This window comes from Gekko japonicus, unplaced genomic scaffold (genome assembly GCF_001447785.1).
Source record: "Gekko japonicus isolate JY-2015 unplaced genomic scaffold, Gekko_japonicus_V1.1 scaffold205, whole genome shotgun sequence".
NCBI classification, from domain to species: Eukaryota; Metazoa; Chordata; class Lepidosauria; order Squamata; family Gekkonidae; genus Gekko; species Gekko japonicus.
Genome location: NW_015175976.1, coordinates 876,788 through 896,598, shown reverse-complemented (window position 1 = coordinate 896,598; position 19,811 = coordinate 876,788). Strand labels below are relative to the sequence as shown.

The window sequence follows — 19,811 nt, the reverse complement described above, 5'->3', positions numbered from 1 at the left end:
AAAACCCAACACAAGAAATGAAATTCAGATAAATACTTTTTATTAGGGCCAGCCCTTGTTGCCACTTGGTTTACTTCTGAAGGTGTGGGAAACCAGAGCAAAACATCTGAAGAAAAGCTAAGGGAATGAATGGATATGATTGACAAATGTGAAGCCCCATTGTTGAGGCTTGCCGAATGCGCTGTAGGGAAGATGGCCTTGAAAGCTCTTTGGAAACTACGGTGAATGCAGGCTGCTACATGTCGCATGGCTGATGGGGTGGACCGTCAAGAGCTTTTTGTGTTTTGGGGACTGCAATGGCCACTTGCTTGTCTTTCAGACACAGTTCAAGGTGATAACCTTTGAGCTTCCAGATTTAAGCAGTCTGAACCCTAGGTTCTTTAAAGGTAGTCAGTCACCTGTACACTGTTCATCGCATCAGTGTTTGACTGAAGTCCCACAAGTATTCTGAGGGCTTATACTCAAAATTAGAAGGTATATGCGGAGCTTGCATCTGAGAGAGAAGAGATTGGATTTATTCCCCGCCCTTCACTTGGAGTCTCAGAGCGGCTTACAAACTCCTTTCCCTTCCCCTCCCCACAACAGACACCCTGTGAGGTGGGTGGGGCTGAGAGAACTCTGACACAAACTGCTCTTTTTCAAGGACAGCTGTGCCAGAGCTTGTGACTGACCCAAGGTCACATCAGCAGGTGCAAGTGGAGGAGTGGGGAATCAAACCCGGTTCTCCCAGATTAGAGTCCGCACACTTAACCACTACACCAAACTGGTTTAGTTGAAATTTATTCCATCTTCTATAGTAAACCCCCCTAAACTTCAGTTGCTGTGTTGTTCTTCTCCCTGAGCCTTCTTGATAAGGCAAACATTAAAACAGAAAAATGCGTAATGCCTGGTCCACACAGTTCATCAATAGACTCCAGTTGTCTTAGAATACCTTCCTTTGTTTTGAGGAGTGGGTGTGGGAATCAGCCTCCTGGGCTTCAAAATGAAAATTACGTGTGACCATCCAGGTAAGGATATTGCATCAAGGTAAATCTGGAGCTTAAAAGTAGACCAGGTTTTGTGACTGAGGTCCTGTGGAAGTTCAGAATTGGTAATTATGCAAGTTGGAACACCAAGAGGGTTTGTTCCTGGACAGTTATCTTTTTCAAGGCATTGCTTCCTACTAAGGGCCAAGTTGGATGCTCCTCATTAAGAGTAGCTGTGTCTTGTTTTGCACCTCCTACCCTCTTACTTCTCAGCAAACCAGTGCAGTGAAGTGATTGCACGGAATCGAAGCTGCATGCAAAGGGGAGACTTTAGATACCTTTCGTTTGAGCAGTCTTTTCTTTCAGCTGAGGTGATGTCTGACAGACCACGGTCTGTAAAAACGTAGCCTCTTTTGGAGATCGATACCTGCTCAAAAGCTCTTTGCTCTTCTTTTTTTTACAGATCCACCAGGGGACAGTCCCGGTATCGTACACCGTGACCACAGTGGCACCACATGGTATTCCACTTTGCACAGGCCAGCACATACCAGCTTGCAACACGCAGCAAGTCCCAGGGTGTTCTGTGGTTTTCAGTGGACAGCATCTCCCTGTGTGCAGCGTGCCTCCCCCAGTGAGTAGTTCCTTTATTTTAAGTCTGATGACAGATCATGAAAATGGCTTGGGAAACTGCGTGAGGCCGCGATGTCAGAGGGGAATGTATCGGAGCCCTAATTTCTGTACAGATGGAATTAGAAGCTTGGTCCCACAGAGTTCAGTGGAAGTAAGTGCAAACGCCATCATGACGGTAGCAATTGAGAGAGTCGTGGAATAAGATTTCCTAACAGTAGTTGATCACTGTTGGAAGAAATCCCTTCTCCTGCAGGCTCCGTAACTCATAGTTAAGGTGTACAAATTGAATGTACCAAGCTGAGGATGAACTACCTTAAGCGATAAACTCAGACAAGCCTGCTGCTCTGACAATGTCATCCTATATGCTGTTCTTCAAAATAAAATGTCGTTCTGCAACCTGTATAAGCCCACGTTCCTCCGGTTTTGCATGACTTATTTTTCTTCTACGAATCACGGCGAAGGAGCATTGTCTTCTGTGGAGAACAGCCCTTGTTCTGTAAATAAATCATGCTTTATTTTATTCTGATGCCCTTTATGAACGTGTTGTGAAGCACAAGTGTGAATGTTTCTCTTCTTTTGCAGATGCTTCAGGCATGTTCTGTTCAACACCTACCAGTTCCATATGCGGCATTCCCACCCCTTATTTCTAGCGATCCGTTCCTTTTGCATCCTCCACACCTCTCCCCGCATCATGCTCCACACCTGCCACCTCCAGGCCAATTTGTTCCCTTCCAAACACAACAGTCGCGGTCGGTAGGTAGCTTAATTTTTTTCAAAAGAACTAATTCTTTTGCTCTTGTTCTGGTAGTTGATTCTGGAACACTGGATTTAAGATGCCATATGCTGGTTTTCTGGAAGAGGAACTAAAGCCTATGTACCCAAAAGTCTTTTGTGGGCTTTTGGCAGCGTGAGCTGAATTTTCAGCATAAGTGTCTGCACAGTCTGATCTCAGAATCTGAAAACTTTAACCACTTTAATTCACAGTCCTGGTAGAAAAAAAAAAACCAGTCCCTTGCAATGCTCCCTCTAAGCTGTGGAGTCTCGTGAGCAAGAATTCTACTTGGTGAGCCACTGGCATTAAAGTCATGAGCGAGCGATTTGGCTGCTGCATAAATCAGTTTGCTCTGGAGCCCTCCTTCCTGAGCGGAGACAAAACTGTGTGAGCCGGAGGCTAAAAAACTGTGAGCTAGCTCACACTAACTCAACTTAGAGGGAACACTGGTCCCTGGGTACGTAATCCTGCAGTGGTTTTGTGGAGCTGGTACTGCAGGGTGTGGGGATGTTGGAGGGTTTTTTGGGTTTTTTTTTTGAAGTTGGCGAATCCATCTGGCCAAGACCGTGGGCTCTGATCCACAGGGTAAGAGCCAAAGGCCAAGAGCCCATAGACTCACACCCCTGGCCACACCCAGGCTATAAATACCTGCAGCAATAAGTTTAGGTGGGTGTAACACTGCTGCACTTGTGAATAGGGACTTGAGTGCTTCTGAAAGGCATTTGAGGATGCTGTGTAAACAGGATCCTGATTTGATTAGTAGATGGGCTCTGAAGGCAACGTCACTGCACATACTGCTATTCATATTATTTAGATTAAGCAGGTCGTAGATTAGCAGGTGCCTGGCAGGTGCCTGGCAGCCCTGTATAAGTAGCTGTCGGCTTCCTGACGGCAAGGGTATGTGGACTGAATGCACGATGGTACTCACAGGTTGCTCTCTAAGGCAGCCTGTGCTTTATTGATAGAGAATATGAATGCTGATGTTGTAAACAGGGCTTTCTAGACTCATTTGTTTCTCCCTGGGGCAGGTTCTGAACACAAATGGGGGGAAGGAGTGAGAGGGATGGTCATGCAACTGTAGGCATCAGAATATAATGTAAAAGCAGCTGTGCTGAATCAGGGGAATGGTCCATCTAGTCCAGCATCCTGTTTCATTCTGTGGCCAAATAGATATCCCTGGAAGGCCTGTGAGCATGGGATGAAGGCCAAAGCATCCCCTGATTGCCTCCCCCACACCTGCAGTGGTATTCAGAGGATTACTGTCTCGGAACATGGAGGCTCCATTAAGCAGCATGGCTAATAGCCATTGATGGGCATATCCTTGTTGGATTTGATTCCTCTTTTGAGCAGCTACACCACTTCCTGTGGCATTGAATTCCACAAGTGAAGTATTCTTTGAATGACAACCGTTCTTGTTGTGCAGAGAGAGTACACAATAAGTTTTGAGTTCTCTGTTTCTAAATTTGGAAGTGGAGCCTGGTGGGCAAGTGTGCTCATTCATCCTGAAAAACTCATGCTACAAGTAAGAGGATTCCATTACTTAATGCAGGGCTCAACAGAGTCAAGGCACCAGGTCACAATGGCACCTAGATATTTCGTTGCGGCCCTTAGTATTTTCTGCAATGATTTTATTATAATGTTTCTTGGCAATCCCCAGTGGAAGAATGGAGTTTATTTATCATTTCACCTCAGAATTTTTGTTGTATGACATACAAATGCACATGCAAGAAGTTCTTGTTGCTTGTTTGTATGGACACGTAAGTTCAGTGGTGGTGGGTAAATTCATTTTTTAGCCAGTTGCTTTCTGCTCTAGCTCCATCCAGTATTCAGTTAAATGCCGTTTTGTATAACCCCCTAATAGCTTTGAGAAATAGGGGAGAAGTTAGGCTAGGGTTAGAAGTTAGCTTAGGGCTTTTTGTTGTGGTGATGACAACCAAGATTACCCCATGTTTATTTATGTACTCTAATAGGCTTGCCAGAGCTTTGATAGAAATTTTAAGAAACTGCGAAGAAGTTAGGATTAGGTTTTGTGGTAGCAATAATAAGACAATATAGTCATTAAAATATAAAACCCTGTGGAGGCTGTAAACTGAGTCTGGCTCCTGAATTTTTTGGCTGGCTCCTAGAGCCAAAGAAAATTTGTCAAGACCTGGCCAAGTGAACTGAGATGGGAGTGGGGGTGTGGTTGTCATCGTGAATGGATTAATATAGATACTGGATGTGGGAAATATGTGCCGTATGTTGCGGGGGAGGGGGGAGCTGTAAATAATGAGAGCACAATATTTACACTGAAATATCTGATTTACATTTTGATAAACTGTATGTGTATTCACTATCCACATAGGGTTCTCAAAGCACAGGAAATGTTTAATTTTAAATGTGATGGTGTATTCTTCACACATTCCTCCCCTCCACTTGTTACCCACAAGACAGTTTGACCTACTTAACAAATTCAAGAAATAATTCTTCCCAGAAAATAACAGCAACTATTTAGACTTCCCAGATGTTAAACTCAGACTATTTTCTGTCTCCTCTTCTTTAGCCTCTTCAAAGGATAGAAAATGAAGTGGAGTTGCTTGGAGACCATCTACCTGTAGGGGGCTTCACCTATCCACCTTCTGCCCATCCACCAACATTGCCTCCATCGGCCCCTCTGCAGTTCTTAGCGCACGACCCTCTACACCAAGAGGTGTCCTTTGGAGTAGTAAGTGATGGCTTCAGCATTTTGCTATTATTATTCACTCTGCATTTTTGTTTGCTTGCTTGATGAACTCTGCTTCTGCCGTGTATTCCACACCAGCTTCTAAAGCAGTGATCTTTGGCCTTTCCAGATCTGGGACTCACCTTTAACCCCAAGATGGCAGCATGGGATACACTGAGCCGAACTCATATGACAGGAAGTCACATGACAGGGAAAGGGGGAAGCAGAGTTATGGCTTCACTAGTGTCGAGGCTAGGATCGTGGGCAGCAGAGCAAGAGATACAAGGACAGGAAACCTAACCCGACACTATGGGGTGTACTGTGTGCGTGTGTATAAATTTATGATGATTTATGATGACCCTGTAGGATTTTCAAGGCAAGAGGCAAACAGAGGTGGTTTTCCATTGCCTTCCTCTGCATAGTGACCCTGGAATTCCTCGGAGGTCTCCCATCCAAATTGCTGACCCTGCTTACTGTAGTTAAGAATGAGCCCCAGGTCAGAACCAGGGAGACTCTTACGTCATTGACCGGGCTTTGCTGTCCTGCTGCTGCTTTCAGGCAGGGGTCGTAGCACCCTTGGGCTCGCTCAGAACCTTCCAAAATGGAGCAAGAACACAGCAGCTCTGTACTCACGAATATTACTTATTTGAGTCAGACCATTGGTCCATTAAAGTCAGTATTGCCTCCTCCGACTGGCAACAGCTCTCCAAGGTCTCAGGTAGAGGTCCTTCACATGATCCTTTTAGTTGGCGGTGCCAGGGTTTGAACCTGGAATGGCTGCAGTGCCAAGCAGGTGCTCTACTGGTGAACCAGTGCCCCACCCCCTGTACAGGCTTGTGACCCACCTAAGGGTCCCGACCCCTCCTATGAAGGCCACTGCTCTTGAATCAGATCAGATATTTCCGATATCGTTTGAACGGAGTACATAAAAATGTGCAGTTACCAGAAGTGGGAAATGAGCCCAGGCAAGCCCAATCTTGTCAGATCTTGGAAGCGAAGCAGGGCCGACCCTGGCAAGTACTTGGAAGGGAGAGCTCCAAGGAATACCAGGGCCAGGACGCAGAGGCAGGCAATAGCAAGCCACCTCTCTGAAACATCCGAGCCCCACTAGGGGTCGCCAGAAGTCTACTGTAACTTCCAGGTATACACACACACACACACACACACACACACACACACGCACAAAATACTCACCAAAGAAAAAGGAGGAAAAGAAATGGAAAACGACTTGGGAATTAAGACCAATTATTTCCAGCAGATGTTCATTTGAATGTCAAGTATTTGAATAGCTGAGTTAGGGGAAATGCACCACAATAAGCTAATATGAAATGTAACCGAAAGTGTTTTCTCCCTACAGGGCCAGGACTGGCTTCATTTTACAGTTTATTAGACAATAGCATATTCTTTTCCTCTCTCCAGCCTTACCCACCGTTTATGCCTCGAAGACTTACGGGACGCAACCGATATCGATCCCAACAGCCCATACCGCCGCCTCCTTACCATCCCAGCCTGTTGCCATATGTGCTGTAAGTCAGTCTTGTCTTCAGGACCTACCTTCTGCCATGTACTTTGCAATGAATGGTGCTGTTCTACTGGAAACCCTGACATTGTCCCAGAGGCTCGCATGCAGCCTCAATAATGAGGGCTTAAGGGGAGGGGGAGGTGGTGTCGCCCCTAAAAATGTGCACGGAGGCTACTTTGGGTTCCCGTCTGTGATAACGGGATGCAAAGAAGAAACACGGGGGCACTCTGGGGTTTTCTCGGCCGCAGTGTTTGAGAGGCACCCAGGAGATGTCTTCTGCTCTTAACGCTGCTGCTGTGGATGGCAGCGAGACTTGCTCAGGAGGCTAGTCCAGCTTAGGAATGGCAAAGAGTGGCTCATTGAAAATTGTGAGTGCCTGCCCGTCTGCTTTGTAGAGAGGATTGAAAATTGAAAACCACAATCTACAAAAAGATTGCAGATTTTGAGACACTGAATACTACAAATGTCCCCATTTTATGTTTGTTCTGCTGAAGAAGATGTGACCCGAAACAAAGTGTACACCCGGGATCTTCGGACCTTCCAATGACCTTCCAATGATGATACTATTGTATGACTTACATTGCTGTTAACATTATTAAGTACACGCTTGTTATATTGTTTTTCATGATCAGATTGTTCTTGATGGTTATATTGTAATTCATTATTGATCTTGCACATTGTTTAGCATCTGATTCCACAGCTTTTTTTGCCATTTACTTAAAATACAGTTTGGCAGTTCTTTATAAACCTTTGGCTAAGCCCCCATTACCAGGAGCATCAGTGTTTCTGAGTCTCTCCCCAGCTCCTTTCAAGCAGATGTGCACTGGGACTTCCTGGTGAGATCTAGATTCTCAGACATGGCCAGTTCAGATCAGGAGTGCAAAAAAAAAAAAAAAAGAGGGTCACAACAATAACCAGAGCAAAAAAAGCTAAATAAAATAAAAAGGTGCAGCAAGGAAAAATAATCCACGTTGGCAGCACCTTATGCAACACCTAATTTCCATCTGGGGATTCCCAGCGTACATCTGCTTTACAGGATCCCAGGTTACCTACGAAAACTGTATTTCCCACTGTCTCCCTGAGAGTTTAAACAAAGACATTCTGACAGGAAAGTTGAGTGTCGCTGTCACTTGTATTAATTTATCACACCGCATCGCTACAGCTTTTCTTAGTGCAATAAAAATCTATATAGTCCGTTCCGATACAATGAAAAGATTGCGTATGCCTTTGCATCAGTTCCTGTGCTTGTGTATTCAAAATCAACACACTGTACTGATAAGATATTCTTAGTTTTGCAATACAAAACCAAAATTAAAACTTTTATTTGGGGCATTCTTCTTCAAGTTCTGCTTTATTAGCCAAACCAGATTGCAGCAATCTGTTTTGTAAGGGAGGGAGGAAGAGGAGGCCAACAAATATTTCTTTAGCCTGTCAGAGCCCTTTTCTTTCTTCCCCATCCTGTTACTACTTATCTTTGACACTTAACAATAGTCTGTTGTATAAACATATGTAAAACACACAGAGTTATGGATTCAGTCCACAGTCATCCACGGATTTTCCGTCAGCCGGGCACCTGGTGGGAAGTTTCCCCAGGAGCTGGCATCCTCCCCCCCCCCCAAATCTCACTTCTCCTGTGTATGCCTTGGAGATGACAAGAAACAGGATGAAAGCTCCCTGCAGTGTCTTGCCACCTTCGTACCCCAGAGCTTCCCCTCTTCCTCTGTGACAAGAGGGCTTGAAAGGGAAGCGGGATCTTGCCTCATTGGCACTGGTTCGGAGAAGGAGAGGGGACAGGCACCACTCCTGCTGTCAGTTTTTTTTTATCAGGTGGGAGGAATCCCTGCTTCTCCCCAAGCCCTCTGGCCTATGCCAAAGTACAAATGGTGATCACAAACAGATGTTGGCTAGGAAGCCATGTCAGTGTGTGTATAGAGCCATATCCGTCTCTCTGATCCAGTGCTGCCTATTTCAGTTGACAGTAATTAGACCAGGGGTGTGTGTGCATATTAACTTAAAAGGCGTGTGTGCGTATTAACTTAAAAGGCAAACAAACCTCTCCCTTGATTTCTTGGCCCTAAAGTTTCCATTCTAAAGCTATCCTTTTCTTCGACGACAATGATTTGTGCTAGTATTAAATCTTTGACGTTCTCTTTTCTGCAGATCAATGCTTCCAGTGCCACCTGCAGTTGGACCTGCCTTCAGTTTCGAGTTGGATGTAGAAGATGGGGAGGTGGAAAACTACGAGGTCAGTTAATATTCTGCATGCATTTGAGACATCTAGCTCATGTGGTGTCAGTTACATTTATTTTGTTTTAGTTCGTTTGGAACCAGAGCCAGTAGATGGAAATTGGGGTGTGAGTAAGGGGTGGGTGGGATTTAAAGTAGCAAAATTTATTTTTCTTGGGCTAATAACTACACAACAGCCTCCGCTGTTTTTCTTCTTGTGGAAAAGCAGGGTCATGCCGATAACTGATATTCTGCTTGGAGTCTCAGCGAGAAAGGCAGAGTAATAATAATATAAATAAAATATTGAGTTCTAGGGTTTTTTTCCTTAGCAGAATTTTATGCATTATGCCTGGCTAAAAGTATTTCCAGGCAATCCAAATCTTGCACCTAAGAAGAATAGTCAAGCTGTGCCCTGTGTCTAGGAGTAAGCAGGGTGGCTGCTTCCTGCCCAAAGGTCCCACTTCCTGGTCCAAGGCCCTCACAAGGTGCCTCCCCGTGGGGTCCCGAGTGTCACGGCCAACTGGCAGGAATTCAGGCTGCCAGCACTGGGTCCACCCATGCTGCTCAGCTGGCTGGAGGAGGCTTGGCTGGCGGATGCAGATGTGTCTCCCATGCTCTCACAGCCCAGCTGATGCTCGACCGAGAGGCTCGGATGTGCCAGCTCTTCCATAGTGGCCCAGTGGGTCAACGAGGCCACGCCCTGATGGGGCAACAGAGGCCTGACCTGGACAAATAGTAAAACATTGGTGGGGGAGGCTAACGGCCTGGGAGGGGCCTCGGAGGCAGAGCCCTAGCTGGGAGGGGGCAGGGATAACCTCAGAGGGCCTCTTGGCCCAGTCAGAAGGGCGGGCATGCGAGGGCTGCAAAGGCCTGTTTAAACCCTTGAAAGGCCCATGCTGGGGAAGAGGTAGTGGAAGCTGCTCCTGTCCCCGAAAATGCTGGTGAGAGACCTACAGGGAGCACTTCGGCAGGAGGAAGAGCACCAGGGTGCGTGGGATCTCTGCCCTCCCCCTCTCAGGCCTTACGGGATCTGGAGGCCGAGGTGAGAGGCCAGGAGGAAGCTCCAGCCCCTGGACCGAGCTCCTCTCTTCTCCATTCCGATGCCCCTTCTGGTTCCGCCCAGCCACATCTCTGCAGCCACCCTTCCCTCCAGTAGGCCAGCACCACCCGGCCCACTCACACTCTACATAAATACACACACTTTTTACAATGCATTATTTTGATAAAGTATTCTCTGGTCAGTACAGGGGATGATGTGGGTGTGAAAGGCAAGCCGCTCAAAGTCAACCAGACTGGGGTCTTCTAATTCAGATGGTGACTTACATTCACAGGCACTGCTGAACTTGGCAGAAAGACTGGGAGAGGCCAAACCAAGAGGACTGACAAAAGCAGATATCGAGCAACTTCCGTCTTACAGGTTCAACCCAAACAACCACCAGTCAGAACAGACTCTGTAAGTACGACTTTGCCCATACTGAAGCCTTTCTGTGAAATCTCATGACTGCCCTGTTAAACACAGCTGTTTAATCCCTTTTTTGCGTTTCCCCACCATAAACTATCCCTATTCAGAAGTCTTGCAAAGCATCAAATACACAATTAAAACAGTCCTGTAATTCTTCATGAGGGATGTGAGGATTTTCTACACACAGTAGAAAGCCGTGAGTTAGGCGTCTCTTCTCTGGCTTGGTCCCACTCATGCGAGGTTAGTGGATGTGATCAATAAGCGCCACATGTTTTTATCACCTGGTGAATGATGATGGGGGAGTTGAACCTTGTCACGCTGGAGGGAACCTGAGCCTGCTTTGATGTGGCAAAGACCGGTTCTTGTCACTCCACTGTTGTTTGGACTTGCCGCCGCCACATGGAACTCATTATGGGAAATCATCTTTTTGTTGACTCTTTACCACTTCAAAAGTAATATGAGAATCAAGCTTTGGCCTGGTCAGGGCACTTTCTCTTTTCTCAAGAGCTGCAGACTGCTCTCCCCCTCCCACCCCTTTCCAGTCTGGAGCCAGAAACTACCTTCCGCCAAAGCAAGAGTCAGAGGTTCTGTCATTTCCTTTTCTCTGCAAAACACAGTGTTTTTAATTTCTGTAATGTATTACGGAGCAACCTCAAGCGGTTCTTTACTCCTTGGGAAAGTAAGCAAGAAAAACCTGCTTTGCAGGTAGAACTGGCATCATGTTGAAGCTAAGGAAGTTCCAAGTTCAAATTTCACTTCAGCTGTGAACTCACGAAGTGACTTGAAGCAAGTCAGTGTCTCACTTTTCAGCATTACATCATCCCACTGCCCCCATTTCTGCAGTGTGGTACAATATTCTCACCTGTTTTACAGGGCTACCGAAAAACAGTGTGTGTAGATTAGGTGCTTTGAACACTCACAGTGCAACATAACTAGTAAACGGCATTACTAGACACATTTCTTTGGTTTTGAATTCAGGTGTTTGTTCTGTGTAATTTCTGCACTGTAGTCAGTGTAATGGCTTGGATCCAGACTAGCACTTGTATGGGCAGATCTGCCCCTGGAACAGTTGCCCCTGCCCCCGCCCCCGGTGTGGCAGCTCAAAATGCCCTCTGAAATGTTATTCCTGGTGGACATGGGACTCCCAGGAACAATATTTGGGGCGGGTGGGTGGTTGAAGCATTAGCCTGTGTCCAAGCTAACAGCCAGTCTACAACTGCCGTTGGTGTTTAAACCTAACTGAAATGTACTTTTCTTTTTTAATTAAAATGTAGTAAATACTATGGCCTTTTCTTATATATACCTTGTAAAAACAAACTGTTGTTGCTCTCTTCTAGGTGTGTAGTGTGCATGTGTGATTTTGAATCCAGGCAGCTACTTAGAGTTTTGCCGTGCAACCACGAATTCCATGCCAAGTGTGTCGATAAATGGCTTAAGGTAACAGTCATGGGGTTTTTTTAAAGGAAAACAAGCAAACAAACGTCAGTAGTCTGTTTTTTTGTATTACATACCGTCTTGTTACTATGCTTAGGCAGCAAAGCACTCCTCACTTTGCAGCAGTGTTCCTTGGCATAGTAGCAATTTTAATTTAGGGGGGGGGGGCTGCTGCTGTCAGCATGGAACTTGTGAATTGTTGACCACACTGCTTATAGAATCATATTACGGAGCTCCAGTTCTGGCTTTAGACAGCTCCAGATTTTAAAAAAAATCCTTCCCCATGGTGTTTTTTTTTATTATTATTCATTCAGTAACTCTTGCAAAATAACTTTGGCTTATCTTCCGGTTAAGGGGGACCCAGAACAAAGTATGGTATCACGATACCAGGCCAACAACGCACACAAAATGCACAGTATGGAAATATAATCAAAGTAGGAAATTTTCAGACATGTTTTTGTATGACATGACAGGTTTCTGTAGCCAGAGGCTAATTTTAGAGTCCACACTGGGAGGTGCCACTTCTTTGCAGCATCACTTTTCCTTAGTTTGCTCCTTCTCCTTCAGTGGGGGGAAGTCATCCAGAAACTGGTTAGGTCTCGCCTCTGCTCGCTCGATAGGCTATGCAAATTTCTTTTGCTGCATGGCTCCTATAAAATTAAATTATCTCAACCAGAAGAACAGGCTGGTGCCAAATCAAATTGGTGTTTCTCATGAGATGGAAAGTTAACATCTGTGTTCATCATTGGAGCAGTGGGGTCAGTTGCAGAAATCAGGTAATGCCTAGGCATAAAATGAGGAGTAAAAAGTCATCCAGGTATCTTAGTGCACAGTCCCCCTGCCGAATTGCTGGTCTGTGGCCTCCAGTGTCAAGCCAGAATAGAATATAAACTGATTAGATGATTGCACTGACCACAGTAGTTTCTTTAAACAGTGGTTTCAAATGAGGTCTGAATCGAGCCTGAACTTGTTCTTCCTAGGTTTCTGTGGAAAGTAATATTTTTATGCCTAAAACCTGCCAGTGGAGACTATTTCAGTCAATACCCACTGAATGACTTATTACCCTGTGTGTCTTGGTAGCCTTTTACAGCGTTAAAACTGATTCCTTGCTAAGGGCTGTCAGGGCAACTATAGCTGTGTATAAACTAGCATCAGACTGGGTTTTTTTGGCAGGATGTTATAGCTGTCTTTCTCTGCTGCTTATGTCATCCTGCCTTTAGTCTTTTTTGGGGGAGGGAAGTCCTGTGACTTGCCATTCTGACAGATGTTTAGGTTAGTCAGGTGTGATAAAATCATCAAGGGCTTTAATCCAGTAATTTCAAGTCATATTCAAGTGACCTTTCGGCTAAAGTTCTGTGCATTTTTTAAAAACTTTATCTTGTTGTCATGAGCTTGTCAGTTCAATAAAACCTGTTTTTTACATTTCCAGGCAAATCGTACCTGCCCCATCTGCAGAGCTGATGCTTCAGAAGTACATCGTGATTCAGAATGACCAGTCTAAGAGCACAATTCTACTTTGGGTGTTCCTAGTCACATGTGTATATATATATCTATATGAACTCTCCATTGAACTTAACCCGTGGCTTCCAGCCTTCCCTTTTACACAAAAAAAAGGGTCAATGGACCTTTCTTTGCACTGTGTGATTTAATCAACTATAAAGCTTATAATTAGTCTTCACAATTATGGGATTGTTATACTAACTGTGTGATTGGAACTCCAAAGAATTTTTTTTTTCTCTTCTAGCTTAATTTCGTGTGTGCACTAACATTCCCTGGTTTTCGTGTGATCATTCCGAGTGTTGCTGCGAGATTACCGTGGAACGTGATCTTCTAGCATGTGCTTTTATATTAAAAAAAAAAACGGAGGGGAAAAACAAGGAAAAAAATGTGGTAGCTCCAAACAATATAGCAATCTACCTTATATAGAGCCTTCAGATACTGTGAGTGGGAGTAAATGGTGCGGGTGGGTGCGTTGATCGCAGGGTGTCTGTGTGTATGCGGGCGCGCGCGCAAAGTGCTTGAGCGGAAGTGTGTGAGAGAGAGGACTTATATACCAGCATGTACTGAGGATGTATGTGTGTAGTATTAATTATGCTGCAATGTATAATCTTTGTGTGTTATTTAAACAGTACTAGTACTGTACACTGGTTTCTTTCCTTGCGTTTTGCAGTTGCGCACTGAATGCTAAAGGGTGCAGCAATTTATAGGCGTTTAATATTTCATCTCTTCCCCCCCTCCCCCCCAGCAGAATGTACTTAATAATAGTATAAAAAGGCCTCTGCTTTTATTTTCAGACACTTGTTATGCTTCCCGTCGATTGGAGATCTTGCCTCATTTACAGAGTCCATTGATTCCTCAGTTCTTACTATAAACATTTAGTTAGCCTTGTTTCTAGGCCGCTGGAATTTCCAAGTGTCAACATCTTGCAAGCTCACTGTTAACTTTATAAGGGTTGCAGCATTGCACAATCAAGAAGCAATATTACTTATCAGCTCATTATTGAAAGGATGCTAGTCTTCTCTTATTTTAAAAGAAAAAATCCTTCCAGCCAGTATTGGTTCTTTTCAGTTGATGTTTGAAACTGGATTTTTATTTGAGTTGCTCCAGTGCAGCATCCCCCCCCCCCCCCCCCCCACCCCCCCCAACAGAGGATCTAGAAAAGTCTTGTGCAAATGCTCCTTGTATTGTTCTCCATGTACCTGCTAAATACATAGTTTAGCTTATGGCACTAAAAGTCACATTCCTTGTCATATGCAAGAAACCTTACCTACAGTTAAAGTAACTTAAAGGTTATCAATCTTAAAAGTGTACAACCTCATGAACAAAACCATTCTTAGCACTTTGTTAGAGGTAGAATGTGTGGGTTCCCCCCCCCTCCCCCGGTGGTAACCATGTTAATACTTTGCTCTTTACTGCCTGGTGAAAATGCTGTAGGAAACAGTTTCTTTCTTGCCCAGCTTGGTAGAGGGAATTTGTTTGATTATCTTTTCTTTGAGACATTCTCTGTGTCATATGGCTAGAATGAAGAATATTCATGTTCAGGAATAGGCTGGTATACAAAATCAAGGGGGAAAAATAATAAATAGATGCTGTGAACTTGGAGTTGATCTCCTTTCAGCTGCCTTCTCAATAATGTTTATTGGGGAAACAAAAAAAAATCAGCATCATTTTACCATTTCAGACTGTTAGTGCTTCTAGCGGCTTTTTTAAATACATAAATATCTACACATGACTAAAACAGTGATCCAAGAGGTGCACGTTTAATTTTTGGGATCCTCTTGTTCTTCTCCCGTGTTCATGCACCACAACTTTTGGTTGCAACAGCACAAGCAACGCAGCCGGCAATCTTTGCTTACGCTGCCAGTTCTGTGTCCTTTCCCGATGCTTTTGTGTATGCTGCTATTTGTTAGGTCTGTCTGTTCCTCCAGAACAGTGTTCGGTGGTTCTCTGTGCTGAATCACCCTTCTTTCGGAAGGCTCTGCTGATCAGTCACAGCTTTGTGGTTCTGCAGAAATGTTTTAAAAGCACAATTCTTTTCCTCCCTCGTTTCAGATACCGTTTGCCTCTGTTTAGTAGCCTGGGACACCTCACTTCTGTCCGTAGCGTTTAACGTACTTCAGAATGCTAACCAAGCAAATGAAACCATTTTAAAACATACTGTGTATGACAGATTTACAAATGTTACCATTTCCCCTCAGTGCGTTCCAAGGAATTGTCTCGACATGTCAAAAGCAGGTTAAATTGCACATAGGAAACTTTATTTTTTTAAGCAGACAAAATCATGGGTTTGGGATGTGGGGGGAGAAAGGGTATGCCACACATGTTTTACAATACTTTGGGTCTTTTTATATTGCTTGGGGGGAGGCGGGAGATTTTTACCTGTACAAATCTTAATTCTAACGCTTACCCACTCAGTGTCTCCTTTGTTAAAGCATGGAAATAAGGCACTTTCTCTAACAAATTGACAAGGCACATAATACCCTGTTCTGAGCAGAAGGTTCTTAGCCCCGAACTGGGACCCCGTCTGTCTTGCAGTGTAACATCTGCCCCTACATTCCCAGTGTCAGTTAAGCAGAGGCAGTTGGTGGTGAAAGGGCAGCGGTAGGAGTTAATTTGGTAATCTACTGAACCTGATTGTTGCACTCCTGTGGCTGATCTCTTCTTTGACCGGCTCTTGTTTGCTTGGGACTTTTGCCAATGTGTGCAAGAACTTCTTCCTGTGGTTTTAAGTGTGTTTTATAAGATGCACACACACACACACACACACTCGTGTGTTCTGAACCAGCTCAGGTTGGCTGTGATGGAATTCTGAAATTTTTGCTGCTGGCTGAAGAGGGAAAGGGGATTCATGCTCAGCTGTTAACTGCCATGTGTTATATGCACATCTGTGTGTCTAATTCTACAGCCCCCAGTGGTGCCTGACAGCACCAGGTTGTGTTGGGTTGCCTATCCCCATCATCCCCCACCCCACCCCGCCTCCCCTGCTAAAGGAAGAAAAAAGAAGTTGGCGTTATCATGTTGGCACTGCTGAGGGGTTGTGTTTTTTTGGCACGAGTTGTCAATTTAACTTTTCCCCTGGCTTTTTAGAATAAATGGGTATACAGGCCTTGTGGATATTTCTAAGGTCTCACTTTGTGGCTTTCTTTACAGATTATTATTTTGTGCAAAGTAATTTTCTTTTGTATAGGGTTTTTTTGTACAGTCTCCAGAATGTGATTTTTTTGTGTGTCGCAGCTGTTAACCTTTACACCTCGTGTAATATTTGGGGTTTACCAACTTTTTAAAATTTGCTTTCCAAGAACACGTTACCAACTCTGTTAGGCCTTTCAAAGAGAGCTGTGGGTTCTCTCTCCTTCTCTGCTCCTCTAGCCCCATCCTTGGTACCTTCAGTTACCTCATTTTGCTATTTTGTGTTGCAGATTTGCTAATGATTATGAAAGTTTATGGGTTTTGTTAGAATCATATTTGTCAAGTGTTTTCTTTTAAAATCATACCCCATTGTATCATTTAACATGTAGTTTTAAATGTATTATAAATATCTGTAACCAAATCATTTGAAGGCTTGATAAATTTTTAACAAAATTTGTACATTTTTTATGAGAGTTACTAGTAATGCTTTACTAAGTAGTGCAATGAATTTTTATTTTTAATCCCTGTGCCCAATTTTGGAGTTGAGAGGGTTGTTCAGTAATAAATGTATGATGTACACTTATACAACTTTGTTTCTTCTCACATCTTGCGCACACCTTCACTTGTATTAATGAAAACAGTTTTTTTATTTTATTTTAATGAATGCAAAAAAAACCCCAGCCTTCATAAGCAGAGTCCAGTGGTCTATCTAGTTCAGTGCCCCCTCTAAGCTGAGTTAGTGTGAGCTAGCTCACAGTTTTTTAGCCTCCGGCTCACACATTTTTGTCTTAGCTCAGGAAGGATGGCTCCAGAGATAACTAATTTATGTGGCAGCCAAATCACTCGCTCACAACTTTAATGCCAGTAGCTCACGAAGCAGAATTTTTGCTCACAAGACTTCACAGTTTAGAGGGAACATTGATAGTCCAGCATCCTGTCTGAAACTGAGGCCCTCCCCACCGTTGTCTTCTAGCACCGGGATTCAGAGGGACTACTGCCTCTGCATGTGAACGTTCCCTTTATATAGCCAGTAGCCACTGTAGGTAGTAGACCTATCCTCTGTGAATCTGTCTGATCCCCTTTTAAAGTCCATCTATGCATGTGGCCATCATTACATCCTTTGGCAGTGAATTCTACATTTGTTGAATTGCATTCTAAACAGCAGACAAGCGCACACAAACCATGCCATGCCTGCTAAATGCAATCAGAGGAAAACACATCTACTTACTTTCCCTCATGTCAAAACAGTTTTCAAAGCAAAGCAAGACAATTATAGCTATCTAGCCCCACAGCCTTCTGAAACTTCAAGGCAGGGTTTCCAACTAATTTCCAAAACTGCTTTTTGTAGTCTACCATCTCTTAATTTAATGACATCATCTGCTTTTGAAAGTCTGTCTATTTGCCAGATCGTATTAATCCATATTTTAATGGGTAGTCTTCCAGTTCTTGGTAGTAATCATTTTGGCAGCTGGCAGGAGTTTGGTCACCATGTTACGACGTTTAGGAATAACCTAGTAATTCCCTTAGAATCCATGATCTTTGTCATAAATTATTTCAGGACGAACAGTAAGCCCTATGACATGGCAGGGTATACACTCTGCTATTGCATATAACTAGAGAGAGTTGCCTGTTAGCATGATTTTTCTGAAAACAAATGATTCTTTGTAGTTACTGCTTCCTTTGAAATTCTCTGAACTGGCACAGTACATGCACTGCTATGTATATTTTACATATACGTTTTAAATATCTGTTGGAAGGTAGTTGCTAGATTATCCACTTCATTATAATCCTGGTTTGATTTCCCTTAGGTTTTAAGAATTGCTGGAAGTTTCTACATAGCTAATGTTCTTTTTAACAATATTTCAAATCTGGGAAGATGCATGACAAGTTTTATTTGCCCTGTTCTGTACCCTAGTGGCCTCATTTGGGGGTGGGCAACAAGACTGGTGCACAGAATTCCAAATGTGATCACATCAAAGTTTAATAGGAGCGATATCAATATACTTAGCAGTTGCATTTTCATTGCTCCCTAATCCCAAACATTAAGTATCTTTTCCATAGTACATTGCGGCGGAGAAGCTAGTGGTAAAATTCAAATACTGTAGGGAAACTGATAAAATGCTGGGGTTTGTTGAAACACTCTGACATTGTCTGTTACATAATTGGTAAAAAGTTGCTCTCCCATTTATACTCACAGCCTTCCTTTTGAAGGTATGTTACAAGTGTAAATTCATCAGATCTTCCTGAAATAGGGGAGGGGGTTGCGTACACCACATTAACTGTTTTTATTAACGCATTAAAGAAGATCAAATTACCTTTAACATGAGCTTAGATTTACTGCACAAACATTCATAATGGATTTGCAACTAATTTTGTTGAGAAAGGTTGGGTGATACCCTCCACTCCTTGCAGCACTTATGAATTCCAATTCTAAGGGGAGAAAAGGTTTTCACGAGAACGTATCCAATATTGTACCACAAATCCCTCACGGGAAATTGCGTGCCGTCAGGGGTCATTTCGTAGAAAAAGAACTGCAGGAGCTCATTAGCATAACTTATTAGCATATGCCACACCCCCTGACTGTTAGCCGAATTGCTCTCAAAGAGAAACAATTGGTACAGTTATTATTATCGGGATACTGCCGTCTATGTTTGCGGAGGATGGTACTGTTTCCGAGGTTCCCAATGAAAGACTGAGGCAGACTTAATAATAATAATAGTTTACTGGCACACTTCACTCAAAAACATACAACAATCACAGCACACAAGAACTAAGAAATTAAGATAGAATAATACAACACAGTTATGGTGGTTGATGCTCTGGGTTATAATTACCTAGCTGCAACTGTGTGGCTCCAAACTTCCAGTGAAGGGGTAAGGATGGGGAGAAAATTGGAAAAGAATGGCGAATGGACTCAGACCAGCTAAGACCACGTGCCAAGAAGTTCTAGCTGCGCAATACTAGAACATAAAGAAGGACGGGTAGGGTATGGGATAGCAAGCTGGACTTAAGAGGTAAAGCAGGTTTTGTAGAGGGCGTCGTTAGAGAGCAATGGGGGGTTCTAGGGTAGAGAGCTCAAGAGCAGGAACGTAAAAGAGTGAACTGTGGGTGCGTTCTTGATTATATCAAAGGGGTCTAGAGGAGGAGCTGGGTCCAGGGGACCTCCCCTATGACACAGTGTTCTGTCATAGCCAAAGGGTCTGTGATTGGCTACTGTATTTCTCTGGGTGGGCCAAGGGACTGGCGGGCAATTTGAGATCTAGTTTCTAACTCAATCAAGACACCTGGGCTAGGGGTATTAGTATGCAGATGATGACTCATGTCCATGTGGCCAGGCTGAATACCAGGTCTTTGTGAGTACGTGCAGCTTCGTTGGTGCGAGGGGGAGGGGGGCCCTGGAAGTAGGTGATCATGCGGCTGGTTTGAAATGGCATCTTGTGCTTTCTTTGACCATGTGCTCTGTTCTATGG

The 19,811-nt window shown here is 44.0% G+C and overlaps 1 protein-coding gene across 3 annotated transcripts in view; it reads left to right on the top strand.

Annotated features, from left to right (window-relative positions):
* RNF38 (ring finger protein 38) overlaps window positions 1–13,288 on the top strand; it is a 62,957-nt gene extending 49,669 nt beyond the window's left edge. For all 3 annotated transcript variants that reach the window (XM_015426149.1, XM_015426148.1, XM_015426147.1), the window contains exons 4-11: window positions 1,429–1,596; window positions 2,178–2,348; window positions 4,910–5,071; window positions 6,488–6,594; window positions 8,751–8,835; window positions 10,148–10,269; window positions 11,616–11,715; window positions 13,142–13,288. In XM_015426149.1, coding sequence (XP_015281635.1) covers window positions 1,429–1,596; window positions 2,178–2,348; window positions 4,910–5,071; window positions 6,488–6,594; window positions 8,751–8,835; window positions 10,148–10,269; window positions 11,616–11,715; window positions 13,142–13,204 — 978 coding nt within the window. In that variant the 3' untranslated portion in view covers window positions 13,205–13,288. The remainder of the gene's footprint in view (window positions 1–1,428; window positions 1,597–2,177; window positions 2,349–4,909; window positions 5,072–6,487; window positions 6,595–8,750; window positions 8,836–10,147; window positions 10,270–11,615; window positions 11,716–13,141) is intronic.
* Window positions 13,289–19,811: the final 6,523 nt, after the last annotated feature.